This window comes from Lepidothrix coronata, unplaced genomic scaffold (assembly GCF_001604755.1).
Source record: "Lepidothrix coronata isolate B3197 unplaced genomic scaffold, Lepidothrix_coronata-1.0 Scaffold262, whole genome shotgun sequence".
Lineage (NCBI taxonomy): Eukaryota > Metazoa > Chordata > Aves > Passeriformes > Pipridae > Lepidothrix > Lepidothrix coronata.
The window spans coordinates 515,330-531,085 of NW_016690442.1; the positions used below are offsets into that span (position 1 = coordinate 515,330).

The 15,756-nt window shown below is 40.7% G+C and overlaps 1 protein-coding gene across 10 annotated transcripts in view; it reads left to right on the forward strand.

Moving 5' to 3' along the window:
• The window catches only part of TTLL5 (tubulin tyrosine ligase like 5), a 139,150-nt gene that overhangs the window by 118,231 nt on the left and 5,163 nt on the right, over positions 1 to 15,756 (forward strand). For 9 of the 10 annotated variants that reach the window (XR_001878195.1, XM_017835686.1, XM_017835683.1 and 6 more), the window contains 2 exons: positions 3,178 to 3,398; positions 10,429 to 10,514. Coding sequence is in view for 8 of the 10 variants with exons in the window: in XM_017835686.1 (XP_017691175.1) it covers positions 3,178 to 3,398; positions 10,429 to 10,514 (307 nt within the window). In the remaining 2 variants the exon portion in view is untranslated. Of the gene's footprint in view, positions 1 to 3,177; positions 3,399 to 10,428; positions 10,515 to 15,756 lie in introns of those variants that run through there. The other variant, XR_001878194.1, reaches the window with a different exon arrangement.

The window sequence follows — 15,756 nt, forward strand, 5'->3', positions numbered from 1 at the left end:
GAACTAGCTGCATGTATCTTTATGCAGTACATGTGTGTTAGCATCTGTCTCTCAGTTCTCATACACTGCTGAGTCTTGTTTTTTTCAGACTTGCTGATCCAATTGAAAGTGAATGACTATGGGATAGAAATCTCAAAGCTATGTTTCATACAAATTTCATTAAAATAAAGAGCTGTATATCTGGGAAGGGGATTAAACTACTGTTCCCATTAAGGCAAAGGCTGCAGCATGAGACCATTCCTAATTAGACAGCACAAAATCAACACAAGAATGCCCCAGACCCATGAAGGGAGGCATAATTTGGGGTATGCTTTGTATTAGATACTGTAAGACAGATTCTCAGGAAATGGGCTTCATTACCTCCTCTGGTCACACAGTGAACATGTTTTTGCTTGCAACATTTGCTCCATTACTGCGCTAGGGATGGGTGTTAGATACAGGAATAGTAAGTGCCAGGAACATTCTTTCTGTTTTTGAAGATCATTAATATATCTGCTTTTCTTCAAAGTACTACAGTACCTTTCTGCTTTTAATCACTAACAGCCCAAGCTTAGCTGCTGCTGGCTAATACTCTTAGATGTGCATCTTCCTTACTGACAAGCTCTACATGTTGAGATTTTCTAATTAGAAACTACTCTTTTTTGTACAGCTAACACTTTGTGTATGGTATCCATGTGTAGATGTGGAAGCAAGGAGAGGTGTGGTCTAACGAGGCAAATATGGTATTGGAAGTTAGGATCTTTTCACAGCTTTTCAAACATTTCAACCTAGCTTTTCATATTGCTCAGTCTGTGGGTTAGGGAAAAGCACTTTCTCTGTCAGTGCTAACATTCTTCATGGGCAAGACAGGGTTAATGCTGTCCTACCTCCCCGATGAATTGTGCAAGAGAATTAACTCACTAATGCTTTAGAGGATTTTTAGCTAAAAAGTATCATAGGTTTCTTACTATTTTTCAGATTTGCAGCCCTAAGAACTTGTTAGGGTAGTGAATGTGTCCGTGACATCAAGTTAAATCTGCCAGCTTGCAACATGTGATTGAAAGATTTTACTTGCAGCAGCAATAGCTGTAGAGTGCTGCCTGCTTCAGGACTGCGTCTGTCAGGGCTAGGCTAGGCTAGGCTTCTGCTCTCCCTAGACCCTTAGCCTTCAGAATCCTGAGTAATGAGGTTTGTCTCCTATTTTTTGGATGTGCTGAATTCTCTTCCCAACCCTTCCTTTGTGTGGCCAGGCTCTGCTCTCCCCAGCTACCCTCTTTATTTGCACAGTAGCTTCTCCTGATTTCCTGTCCTGTCCCCATGGAGTTCACAGCAGGGCAGTATACTTTGTAGCTGAATCCAGAAGCCATGGTCCATGTCAGCTTCCAGTCTCCCCATCCTTGCCTGGAAGACAGCCAGAATCTCGGGACAGTGTAGAGACAAAGGCCTTTTTGGAAGTCTGTTACCCCGTGAAAAACATCCATGACCTTTCTTAAGGCAGATTTGAGCCCAGCTTTTGCTGATCAGACTTTGTTAGAGCATCCATACTTGCTATTTCTTCAGAGTCATGGATCTCCTTGCCACTGCATATTAACGCAGGGAAGGGGTTATGACTGTATACTTTGTTGACTCCAGGATCTTAGTGATTTTAATAACGTTAAAGAAAAAGAACTTACAGGGAAGATGCATAATACCAAACAGCACAGTGAGATGTCACCCCTGAGGAAGAAGTGGGAGCAGTGACTTGAGGGTTTCCATCCCAACCTCATGATGTGTCAGGCTCTGAGATGCAAGAGTAAACCAAGTTCCATTTTAGTTTATTTTGCTGGGGGGAAGTGGGGTGTGACTGCTATTTTCCAGACTTCTGCACTAAGTACTAGCTACTTAAGTTCTGCATTAAGTACTAGCTACTTAATTCGAAATCTGAAAGCTGCAGTCAAGGTAGAGCTTCAGGGAAGGGAGAGGTTAAGGAAGGTTGAGCCCAAGGGCATCTTGTCAGTGAGCTCTAGTTAGGAAACAGGCCTGTTTTGGCTTCTGCACTTCCTTTTCTCCCTAGAGCTCTGCCTGTCAGAAACACCTTCCCACACTCCACTACCCTGCCATTTGCCAGAGAATTGCGGGGGAGAGGGGCTTTTCCTGTCTGTGTGCTGAGACTCAGCCAGCTCTCAGACTGTGGTTTTCGCTGGAGCCTGGAGCCCACTCGCTGTGGCTTTGTGTATTTTCCACCAGAGAAGAAACTGAGCACAAACTCAGTGAAGGGCACTGCTCCCAGGGTCACACTGAGGTAACTGGCCAGGGCTCAGCTATTCCCCTCATCTCCTATCGCTGACCTCTAGCCGCCAAACTACAAGGTTATGGTATTGCCTCTGTGCTGGGAATCTGACTGACTTCGAGGAAAGACAAGGCAGAACTCCCAGCAGGTTGCTCCTTTCTGAAGAGAGTTTAGCAGTCTGCAGAGCTGCCGTAGGGAAACATTCTCCACTCCCTGCTTTGCCAGTCCACAGCTCAGTTCTCCAGTGTGTCATAACATGCAAGTTCTTTTGTTTCCTGTGTCAAATCTCCAACATTACTCTCCCATGTGCTATAGAATAGAAATATTTTTTGTCCCCTGATATTACTGGAGATTTCTTTTTTTGTCAGAAGTGGATCTAAAATCCCTTTTTCAGAAGAAAGTACTCTAGAGCCTTTCTGTTGTTCGAAGTATAGGGTTAGACCAAATAACTGACATTGTAACATCTACCCTATAACCTTTTTCTTTCCTAGAATTGTATCTCAGTCCCACCTCCCACATAAAGAGTAATTTAGGAAGATAAACACAGAAAGTCAGTCAACACAATGAAAGCTTTACTTCTTTGTGGGTGGAAGCCCAGTGCAAAGTTAGATTGAGGATTGGACCTCATGTTTTTTAATCCAGAATAATATAATTCTGTGGCAGTAATGAGGTTGTCTGCCTTCCTAGAAGGTAGTCCCAGCTTCCAAAGGCATAAAATTCAGCTCTAAAAACTACTTTACTGATTTGACCACTTAACTCTTCTTTTCATGCATGGGACTCTCACTGGAGCCCTGGGAGAGTCCCATGCCTTCACCAGACAGATATTATCCCCCACAAAAATGTCACCCACCTCCATCAGCATTCTCAGCAATGTTCACAGAGGTAATCACCAATTACTATGTTTTGTTTTGTTTTGTTTTTTTACCCAGGCTCTCTTTGCCAACTACTCACAATCCAGCACCAGCCATATGTCTATGCCAGCTGGCTCTGATGCCCACAAGACATCAAGTGCCACTTGTAGTATCCAAAAGGCAGCCAGTTTGCACAAAGTGATGCCATCCCAGAGTACACATCCTCAGCTGGTTCCAAAGCCTCCAACAAACCACAGACAGGCAGTGATCAGAAAGGCTGCAGCCCAGAGGATTTCCAAGTAAGTTTTATCTCTTCCATCCACAATAGGGAGTTGGCACTGGTTTCCCAAAAATAAATATCGGAGAAGAACCTGTCTCCATCTGACTTTGACTGATGTCTGCTGTGCTGTCCGAGATAGATCTCTCTTGAGGTGTGTGTACTGAAATCCTTGTGCATTATGTTGCAGTTTTGTATTTCACAATGGTAAGGAAGGTAAAACTGTAATACAAACATAAGAACATAGGAACTTCCAGACTGATTCCAGGGTAGGACTCAGTAACCTAAATACAGGTTGCTAGTGACATTCTAGATGCCTAGGGCTATTCCAGCTGACCTCCAGCTGCTGTTCCAGATGAGTACAGGTCTTCTGTAGATCTTGTGTTGCATCTGCCAGTCTCATGCAGATGTCTCAAATAGCTTTAGAGTATGAAGTGTGGTACTAGACATCTGTGTTTAGGCGCTTGAGTTGCTCCATGTTTAATCTTTGATGGGGGCTAGAATCTGATGTGTCAGAAGAGGGTACCAAAAAAACCTTCAAAACAAAATAACAAAGCAATCCAATATCTTTAACAAGCTAATCTACCCTTGAACCAAGTTTTCCCATAAATGTAACGTACAATGTTTGACTTAGGTCTTCAAGCACAAGTGTTTATTTCATTTAAAGTGTTTATATTGTGCCTGATGTAATGATAGCTTTCCTCATTATCTGTAGAAATCCTTCTTTTAACTTTTAGTAAGCTTTTAGTTATATAGTGCTTGCTGTTCTAAGTTAGATGGATGGATTTGGCATGTGTTATCTTTAAAAACAAACAAAAATATTCCCCATGAAATGTTGCTAATTGACTGTAAGTTTTCTTCCTTTCCATTTCTTTGTGTCTTCTCTTTTGTGCATTATGAGAAAATGTGAGCAAGACTTCTGGGTTTTCAGCTTCCTCAATTCTTTGTTTATCTCCCCTTAAATGACAGAATTGCTTTAGACTAAGTCCTTCATTAGATTCTTCCTCATCTATCCTCAGACTTATTTCATTGTAAAAAATTGCATTCATAACTTCCTCCCTTGTACTTACTCTACAGCCAGCAGAGTTGTAAAGCTTTCAGAGCAAGTTCCTGTGAGGTTTCCTGAATCTCAGTTCCCTTCCTGTTTAAAGAGAGAAGTTTTACTTAGTAAAAGATTACTAATGAAAGACACCTTATGAAGATGCTAGGGCACAGTCAGTGTGTGTGGATCAAATTTGAAATAGCAAAGCATATTTAAGGAACTTGAACCGAACAGCTTTGAGGAAGTTCTTGTATTTCCTGCCTGTACTCTTGCCATTTTAGGAGATAGCACACTGAATTAATCCCCCAAATCTATTTAAAAGGAAAACAAGGCGTTAATGAACTTTGTCAACTCAGCAAATGATGTGATCATCAGGTCTGGCAGGTATATGCTGGTAGGTTTGCTATCTGATTTCTTTTATGTTGGGTAGCTCATGTTAGTACAGGTGACAGACTATGTCAGTGGGTTTCTCTGCTGGGCAGCTGGGATGTGTATTTGAAGATGCCGGTGTGCTGTGCTCACTTCTTGGCAGAGGAAATGTTTATCCTTGTGAGATGGAATTGCAGCTCCTTGGACAGACTTTACTTTGCTGCATTTTTGTGGTTTCTGCTCTGTGACAGGCAGGAGTGTGGGAAAACCGGAAAAAGTTCAACACCAAAAATGCACAGAAGGGAGAAAAAAAGCAAAAGATTCCTTCAGAATTTCAGAAAACTAATCCAAGTATCGAAGGCTGCAAGGAGCCACTCCGGAAATACTTTCCAAGTTGCCTTTCAGTCTCCAACACAAGGCTCCAAACTCATTCTTGCCATTCATGGGATCTTGCAGTAACATTTTTTCACTTACATGGAATACAGCAGTGCCCAGCTATATTTCCAACATATATTTCCAGCTGATCGTTTAAAAGCTGCTATGTCTCAGGCTAGTTTAATCCATTCATTGTTGTCAGGAAAAGACCAGATATGCATCATCGGGGGGTGAATGGAGAGAAGCCTCTGTGTCAAAGGAATATAGATTAGAGAAGAAAAAGATGTCTTGCATGCTCCAACCTGTTTTCTGCAGTCCCTGATTATTTTGTACAAAGTATTCTTGGACACCATGTGTAGTCTACTTTCAAAAAAGTCCAGTGGTAGAAACTCCACTGTGTGCTATAACAGCCTATTTAAGAATCTAGACAAGCTTATTATCAGCTAGTTTCTCCTGATGTGCTCTCTGAATTTTTCCTTTGTTTCATGCTGTTGTACCTTGTTCCTCCTTCGTGAACCACCCTGAACACTTTCCCTTATGAATACTCTCCATCTTTTGAATATCCTTCTACTTCTTGGAGTAACCTAATGTTGCTTAGACTTGTTGAGGTTTTGTTCACCTCAGGTAGTAGTTCCACCTGCCAAGTCCTTAGTTGTCTTAAATGTACTGTATTTTCTTCAGTTTATCAGAGTGTTTGTATTGTGGCACTCAGAATTGTACTTTTCCAGTGTGGGACTGCCATATCCTAAGGTTATGACATAGCAAATATCCCTTTCCGTAACATCTTTTTGGCTGCTTCATTTGTCTGTCTGGTCACTTTTCATTTGCTGCCCTCTCTCACCCCCTGATAATTCTTGGCTATTTTCCTGATCTCTTTCCTGAAAGAGCATCTTAGTGCTATGTATTATTTCCACAAGACTCACTGAAACTAATCCCATTCTATTGTTAAAGCTCTCGCATCTCTTCTTTTCCCCCCGTATATTTCAGTAAGTTAGACCTTATTTGTGTCTGCTCTCGCATTGCCTGGCTTTTGTTTAACATCTTAATAAAGATCATCTTTTTAAAGTTGTTTGTAGAATTTCTCCAGAGGCTGGACTGTGAAGACAAACTAAAATCAACTTTGTCTCTTTGACCTATCTCCTACTTGCATGCGTTATCAATTCTCTCCCAGCCAGCACACATGGCTTCCAGAAGAGGAAGAAATAAGAAGTAGAAAACGCAACTATAAACAGAATGAGATGCTAAAGATGAACATTACTGACTAATTCAAAAACTGTCTAGTAACTTGGACACTTCCCTGGTTGAAACATAAAGGAAAAAAGTAATGGAACAGCCAGACAATTCCATCTTGTCTTTTTAGTTCCTGGCCTCTCTTGTTTTCTTAGTCTCTCAACTTGTAAAAGGTGGTAGGTGGACTTTATAATGGATTGTGTCCAAAGCAGACTCCTTGCTTAAACTAACAGAGTGGAAAACTGGGACCCATAATAAGGTGCAGAAAAAGGACTAACTGGGAGAAATGGTTTAAATATGCAGCTCTATGCTGAAATGCAGTCCCATAAAATGGTCTCATGGGGCTCCATGGTTTTGATTAAATGTCCTCATATCACAAGTAGAAAGACAGTTTTTGGACAGCTAGCACAATAAGCTCTTCTTTCTTTCCAAGAGCCAGGCTGTGACCTTTCCCCACTGCTCAAGTTGCCACTACTATTGGCAGGTCTGTGAACCGTGAAGAGACTGCTGATAGCTGAGAGCAACATTTTGGGACAGATCATAGATATAGTATTCATAAGCCATGGAATGAAGCAGATGTTCCTGGAAGCAGCATCTGATGTATGGAATCTTCATATTACTAATGACAGCATGCAAAATAGAAAAATATATTAGCTCAACTGTCAGAACCCAGAGTGAACTGGTACAGATGGTAGACAAAAAATCTTTCTGCTTTTAGAATGACTAAGTCATAGTAAATACAGATTTCTGCACTAGTAACTTTTCAGAAATCTGCTCTCTGACTGTGACAGCATCAGGTAGAGCGAGGCTTTGAAGAAGCTGTGAGCAGAACTATTAGTCAAAGACAAGATGTCATAAAAATTTATCTGTCAATTTTACACCACTGTATATAAAAAGAGGAAATGCTAGGTAGAGAAAAGGAGCATATAGTTCAAGATGTTATCAGGGAAAGAGAGACCAAGAAGGTCACCAAGTTTATCAGCAGTAGGCTGAAACATCACGAACTGTTGGGGATATTGATCAGTGTGGCATAATTTCTTGTGCTGAACATTGCTCTAAATGTCATTCATAACTCTATTCAGGAAGCCTTTTGAAACAAATATTCCCTTCAAGTCCCAACACCACAGCACAAAAATCTTTCTGCCTTGTTCTCCCTTGTATAATTGTTTTCCACTGTGCCAGCAGTAGAAGAGCCAAAGTTCTCCTATATTGTAACTAGTACAGAAATAGGGTAGAGGGGATGCATTTCTCCAGGGTTCAGGAAGTCCATCCCAGGGCAGGGAAGAGTCCTGATTGCAATTGGACACAGCAGTAGCCAGCTTTTCTAGGACAGGCTGGCCAAGCCTAGCAAATGTGCCAAAAGTAGATGATGGTCACAGAGTAAGCCCTGTAAAATACTATGGTTCTGGTTTATATCCTGTCTTGCCCATGCGTGCTCATTCACAGGCATGCGTGAAGTGTCTTAAGTGAGCCAGGTACATCACATATGTAAAAGGAGTGCCACTGAAAAGAGGACAGGCAGCGGGAGAACAAGCATGTAACTGTTACTGGAACCTTTTTACCTTTTGCTACTGCTGTACTGCGGCACGCTTGTTTTTTCAGCTCCTGAGTAGCTGGGTTAATCAGGCTGCCTGACCCTTAGACATTTTTGGCAGCAAAAGCAGTGCATCTGAGAGACATGCCTTGATTTAACACCCTGACACAGCTGGGCTTACTAGACCTGTAGCTCATAGCCCTTGGCTAGCCTCAGATCATACACACAGATACACATGCAGGGATACCTTGTCCAAGAACAACAAAGAGGAACAAGACTCCCTTGCCCTGGGACTTTACATCTGTTGCTATCCTCTTGTTAAACCTGGGCTTTTTGTGATATGAATATGTTAGTGTCAATTCTGTCTGGTTCCACTGGATCTTTAAATGTGTTCAGAACATCCCAGGAATAGATTGTTAAAACAAACGTCTTCAAAATTTAGTCAAAAAAGTATTTCTCTGTCACTTGTGGAACAAATTTGCAGTTCAAGGTTGAGCAGCTTAGGGCTGGTCTAGTGCCTAAATGAAGGAACTTTTTTAGTATCAAGGAGGGGTTAGCTGTATAAGAGACAGAAAAGGGCAGTGACAGATATTTAAATGGAGAGGAAAGTGGGGAGAGTGCTTTTGTTAGTATTGAAGAAGGAGAAATGGAGAATATAACAATTGGAGAACTGGAAGCAAAAACAACACAGACATTAAAAAGCAGGAAACTGAGAAAGGCAGTTGGATTTCAGCCAACCCGAGGAGGAAGAAAGTGGAAAGGGATTAAGTCAGTTTAAGTGGTGAATATGTTCTGCCACTGAAGCTTCCATCAGGACACAACAGAGAATGTGAGGGATGAGATCCCAGGAGCAATGCTGAGAATGAGCTGTCTGGAGGTGGCAGTTGAAACTGCAAGAATCAAGGTACATTGTGACTCGGCAGAGAAGAAGGGCAAGTCTGTAGAGAGAACATAAACCACACTTTAAGGTAGAAGTGTGACTGTTCTGTTTTGCTTTTTTGTTGTTATACTTGCTGGCATTCTTGATGACATTTTCAACCACTAGTCTTGCATTCTACCTACAGAAGGGTGAGCTGAATTTGACTGTCAGTTGTGCTGTGTTAACAAAGTGGACTAGCTAATTATATGCATGGAATCTCTATGTAAGAAGGATAAAGATCCATCTGGATTCTTAGCTCCTACAAGGACCATGCAGTATCAGCGCAAAAGACATGATACATACAGATCCAAACTTCTCTCCAAGAGACAATAAACATAGAAACAGGCCCTTCATTTCACAATAGCATTTGCAATTAAGGCTGACTGAAGTAAGGGGTTGTGTTACACAAATGTATCTGCATCCTCCCCCTTCCTGTATGGACTCCAATTTGTTTCACTGAAATCCTGCTGTGATAAAATATAGGAGTCCCTCACAGGCCTTTTAGCTGTCAGGAACACCTGGATTACTTGCTGACCTTGAAATCTGGAAACAAAAGGTTTCAGATAAAACCATAGAAACTGCACAGGTGTGTCTGGGTCTGTTAGTTGTCAGGGCATCACATGGGGATTGGAGATTACAGTGCTTTCTTGGGGAAGAGCTGACAGTAACTGTAACACTGCAGAGCTGAAGGAGTGAAGGAGAAGGACTCTGGTAGAAATGAGTGTACGCGCAGAAGTTTGCAGTGATCAGAACTGAGTTGGGCAGGAAGAAAGAAAGGCAAGGAGGAATAAGGGAGGAGAGGACAAACCAGGAATAGGTGAATATTGTATAGATTATAAGGACGGAATAGATCCTTGCAGCTGTATAGCTTACCCTTCCTTTTTGAGTAGACCCAATTTTTATGTAGGAAGACGTGGTCTCAATTTGGTAACGAATCTTTGTAAGTTAAAGGAAGTGCAGTTGTAGCCCACAGGATATACTTTTGCTGTAAGTCAGATGCTAAGATCAATGCAGGAGGATTTGCATTGAGGAATGCTTGAGGAATAGCATTGGACTACTGGAAATTGTATGGATCCCAGGGGTCCCAGTTTCCAAGATAAGTAAGAAACCTTGCCTAGATGAGTTCTCTCTGCTGAGGCAAGATGCAAGGACTTAACTTTGAATTTAGCGTGTTTTTGACAGCATATGCATTTCTGCTTGAAGGTTGGTTAATCACTTTAGTTCAAATCACTGGAATAAGATGACCACAGCATTACTTGTTGTAATTACAAGTAGTACCTTGGTGGTACCTTTTACTATGTTCTTTATTCTCCAGAATCAGCTTCCAAGGCACATGAGACAATTAAGTGTTTTAATCACATGGAAGTCTTGCTAGTGGCTTGAGTGTTCATCTGTCTTGCTCTATCTTTTTGGATTCAGTTGCTGTCTCTGCCTTTTTCATACCGTGTTCAGACACAGCTTCATAGTTACAATCCCAGTGAGATGATGTAAACTGGGAGAATTCTCAATTTTTTGTTTGAGTTTCATTCCTCCTTGATATATCACTTCTTATCACTGTCTGATTTGATGCTTTTACCTCTTAGGGTGACCTCCACTGAAAAGAAACTGAATGGATTCCAGAACAGCCTTCACAGTGCTGCATCCCGTGAGCCAGGGACAAATTCCACAGGTGAGTGCCGGTGCCAAAGACCAGGAAAGTGGGGGTGGGCATGCTGGGATGCTTTAATCTTTTTCAAGAACTGGTGGGGAAAAAACTTTCCCAGCAAGAAGAAACAGCTGACTCCTCTGCATGTAGTGGATCCTAGGTAACAATCTGGGTTCAGCTGTGCAGGGAATTTATTCTTCCTGGGTTTAAAAAAGGCTAAACAGAAGGGAGCAAAGGCTGAGTTTCATAGAGTTGGAAGAGGAAGATTCCTAAAAATGTGGCTGGGGGGGAAAAAAGCACCTTGGCTAAAATGGCTCCTCTTTGCTCTAGGCTTTGGCTCAAGATACTCTGTTGTTTAAGCTTGGCCTGTAATATAGGGCTGGAACATTCTTTACATTTTTCTTCACTGTTGCAGAAAAGCCCCTGAGTTCAGAAAGACATAGCTGAGACTTGTGAGTCAGCTGCATAGTGAAGTCAATCAGTAGAGGTGAAAGTTCCCAAAGGAAAATCAGAGACTTACAGAATCAAATCTTCATTGTTCCCTAATGGCTACTTAGTTCAAACAGGTTTATGTGCTGTTAAGTTCTCAGCAAATGAGGACCCAAATCCATTTTTCATGGATGCAGACCAGTTGGCAGGTCGAGTGTAGTCTTGAGGAACCCATATTATCCACGGCCCACAGTAATTTGTGATAGTGCTGTAATGGAATATATGGACAAATTATGTTCTAGAATGCTTTGAAAAATTGTATTTCTGACCTTTTGTTTTGCTGTGAAACCCTGAAAATATGACTTGAGTATCACTAATGCAGTGATCTGTGTGTTTTCATAGGCTGAAAGAAAAGGTTGCATAGGGGTGAACTACCCAGTTCATCTCTTTGATATTTATCTCTGAAATTTAAAGATGACATTTTCATTATTAATGTTGGTGATTTTATTGCTGATCCTTTAGCTAATGCACTTAATGTACAGTTCCAAACTGCCTCCCACACTTTACCACCTGCCAAAAATTCCTACCAGAAATTTTATAGGGTGAATAGCCTTAGTCAGTAAAAAAGACCCTACAGCACATTGGAACGTGACAACGTATTCTGGCGTATGATGGGATTATCAAAATAAATGAAACTATGTCAACCCTTTAGTATATGTGTAGCTCAGGCAGAAGTTCTGGTCTACTATATAGTTCAAGTTAAGTTTTTAGTACAGATATTAAGTAAGGTTACAGACAAACTTGCAAGTAAATGTAAAAATGGAGTTGTCAATATACTGAAGAAATTTGTTTGTTTAGTGGACTTAGAGAAAGGTGTTTGTGTGCTGAATTCTGCCTTCTTTTTCACACTTTGAAGGGCACTGTCACAGTTGTCCCGCTGTAATTTTAACTTTTGCAAGAGAATCTTTACATCTTCTCTGGGTACTATTGTTGTTATGTGTGTCCATGATAACTATAGGTAGCATTTTGCTGTCCTTTCCCATTTCTGTGAGTATTTATTCAGTGCATGCATGAGGATTGTTGATTATAATAATGCTGGAAGGCAACAGTCAGAGCTGGAGAAAGAATATAGGCTAGATAACAACTACAAAGTTCAGGGTGGTCACCTTCTCTGTGAATACTTGTAATCCAGTGAGAACTGAGAACTTCAGCTCATGTTTCCTCCTGTAGGACTAGACTGGCTGCACTGTACTAAACTTATCTTCTCTGAAGATCAAACAAAGGGTTTAGCCTGCCATGTAGCTAAGAGTGTCAGGGCTTACATAAAGCCCTAGTTTGGCTAGGGGTAGGCTAGCAGCACCATAGTGAATGGTCACTCAAAGCCTCCTTGTTGCTAGAAGAGGTATATAGCTCCACGAACAGTGCTAAGTGTTTCAATGATTAAACTAACTAGAGCAGAATGTTTGTTCTTGGAAACTGGGGAATGATATTTTCTTCAGTTTGCACCATGCCACTGGTATGCCTCAGAGGCTTTGGTGCCCAGTTTGTGTGTCTCAGAAACTACTCTGGTCCTTGCTGTAGGAACATCTGGTTTTCTTCTTCACTCTCTCCATTGATTGCTTACTCTAGAGCCCCAATTTCCCCTCAGCAACAGTTTATTTGGGGTTATGTTTCACATATATTTAGTATCCTAAATACCAACTAGAGAGGTTGGACACACAAATCATAAACTGCAAGCATTTAAAGATAGAAGGCTCTGAAAAGTTGCAGAGATAAAAGAGGAACCAGGCAGAACCTCTGTATAAACACACACGCAAATACTCAAAAATGTCTGAGAAGCTTGGATAAGCCTTCTTCTCTAACATCCTTTCTGAGAATAGTTATGGGCCTCTGTGGAGAAGCAGCATAAAAGTGTCATAAGTCATCTAACCAGAAGTCAGGATGATGCTCAATGGAAGAGAGAGTCAGGCAGTATGGAAACTTTTAACCAGATTATCCAAAAAACAGTTCACTGGTGGTTAGTGCTGCCAACTGCAGAATAGCAGTTGTAGACACTTGTGCAGTGGGATCAGTCTCTTGAGGACAGATCCTTTGACATAAAAGGGAGAGTAAAAGTCAACGTTTCTGCAAAGCAGCTCAGGATTCTGAAACAAGCCACCGCTAGAAGACAGTGTGGCAGCCTCTGATTCCTAGGGCCTCATCTACATTTAATGAGGAGGCAGAAGTTGTGTGAGCTATGTGCCATTGATGTAATGATAGAGAAGACAGAGATCCTCATGACTATCTACAGACAGGAAGCTAAATCTGCAAGATATCACTGGGGCGTTATTTGTAGTGTCTGAACAGACAGTTTCTTATAAAAATTCCTGAAAGTTTAACAGGACTTATTCTATTAAAGAAATACCAAGAATCACTAGCTCCAGGGAGCATTCAAAATGCATCTAACATGATTTTTCACTGAAGTTGAAAATTCAGCCACTGGTGGGTTGTTAGTCTTTCTGAAAATACAGCCATAATCGCATTGCTTTTTTTATTCTGTGTTAATTTGAGGGTCCCTCAGCATTACACTGAATGTTTCCTGCTTCACAGAATTTAGCAATTCAATTAGTATTATTGAAATAGGGTGATTGTGAATTAAGAAATCAGTTCTCTTATCCAAGTCTTCTTCAGAATATAACTGGCTGAGTAACAGCTAAGCTAAGTGCTGTGGTGGGTTTTTCAGTTCCAGGTTGTCTTTAGGAGGCTGTGCTTGTTATGATGAGTTCAGATGATGGTCAGACTTGTCATTTTTTGTTTATATATTAAAAATGTAAGGTGTATGGAGACATTTTTTTGTGTTTTGCTGCTTTATTTTCTGTTTCTCTCTAGTGCCATTAGGTGAATAGTGTGTGAATTCATTTTCTCAAAATAGTGAAGGTCTAGGTGAAAAAGATATAATTTTTCCACTAGAATTTAGCTTTTGAACAATTGGAAAGTAATGCCAAGGAATGTGTGGCTATATGTAGGACCTCACAGTTAGGAATTAATTATATTTATTAGTTTTCCTTTTTGAAAATGCTAACACAAAGCAGGTTTTAGGGAAAATAGAGCATGAAGAGCACTTCATGAAAATATAACCGCAGCTTCTCTGTTCCTGAGCTGTACTCTTCTCTGCAAGAGCCTGGAGACAGGAACAATCTGGAAGCATGGATAACCCCTCCGTGTAGTTGTGGAGTAGATGCACAAGTTGATTTTATTTGGTTTGAGGGTTTGATCCTTGTATGGGCCATTCACTTGATGATCCATGTGGGTCCCTTCCAACTCAAAATGTGATTCTCATTCTCATTTGCAAAGGTAACAGCAAATGTTGAGTTGCTGTATGAGTGAAATCTATGTTTTGTCTTTAGGCTTTTCCCCTTCATTTCCTGACAGTTTCTTGAGAGTTTGTGAAATTTTTATTTTAAAACTTCAGAACACAGAATGCTTCTGGCATTCTGTTTTGATCTGGTAAAACCATAATCCACTAATACCCTATATAATAACAAACAAATATGAATCATGATTAAAACTAGGCAAGACTGATGCCTGACTCCAAACTTGATAGGACTTTCACCTTGTTAGACTGATTAACAGTGATGCAGTTTTATTGTGCTAATGCTTACCTTACTAGTGACCACATGACTTTTCCACTGTGTGTGCTGGGAGGAGAGAAAAAACATTAGAATTGCTGATTAGGGGAGGTAAAAATTGGTAATATGCATTTTGAGTTTGACAGCCGTGAAGACCAATAATTCATGCAAAGTCTTGGATCTCTGTGTAGTCTGGTTTAAAACATGAGTCCTAAAAAATTAATTTATTTATGTTTTAGTTCCCCTGAGAATACATCACACAAGTGAATGTCAAAACTCAGTCTGAAACTAGAGAGGAAACTTCTTGAGCTAGTTGGTATAGACTTGATTTTATTCCCTGTGATTCCTAGGTCTGTGTCTCAGCTTAGTTGCAGGGTGATGCACAGTTGTCTGTTTATTTTGGACATTCACCTGGCCTCCAAATCTGCATGAATGCCAAGTCCTGAAAATATGCAACTCTTTGAAATAAAGTGTATCATCATCTATAAGGACTTAAAACTGGATCCTGGACTGCCAAGAGACTAGTTGAAGAATATGGGGATTAATAAACTGGTTTGGATCTCCTCCATGCAGAAAGCAGGCTGCTGTTCTTTGTTTTCTAGTAATTTTCTTCTGTAGGCTAAGGTGGAGAGCAGTGTCTGAATGCCATCCAAATATGAAGAATGTACAAGTGGTGTGGTCCAGTTTAGAGCAATGAATGGAGCCTGCTTGCAAACTAGTGACAGTAAGGAGCACTTTTGTACTTCCTCTTCTCACCATCTAGCATGCACCAGATTTTTTTCATTTTACAGAAAATCTACAGGTAGACCGTGTATTTCTAAAATTTTTTATATTCAAGATTACTGTATGGTCCTTCAAAAGAAGGTCATGTTACTGTATGTCTAGTTCTGAAATTGGAGTTAACTCTGGTTGTGCTAAGCCTTGACTGGCTGTTGTCTACTCACTGCTTGAATTAACATCATACCTTAAAAATGCAGCCTCTTTTATGTGAGCCTAAGGAAAACGAGATTGGTTTAGCAGGTATGCAAAAGTACAAGCTTTAAAATTGTTCTGAACCAGAAAAAAAAAGGCAAGTAAACACAGCAGTCATTTAAACAAGACATATATAATCACTTCATATTGTTTGCCAGATCTAAACAGAAAAAAAATGCCTGGAATTTGGAGATTCTTTTATCAGCCAATGTCTCTCAACTCTCTTGGATGACAAAGGGTAGGAATGGGATGGAATA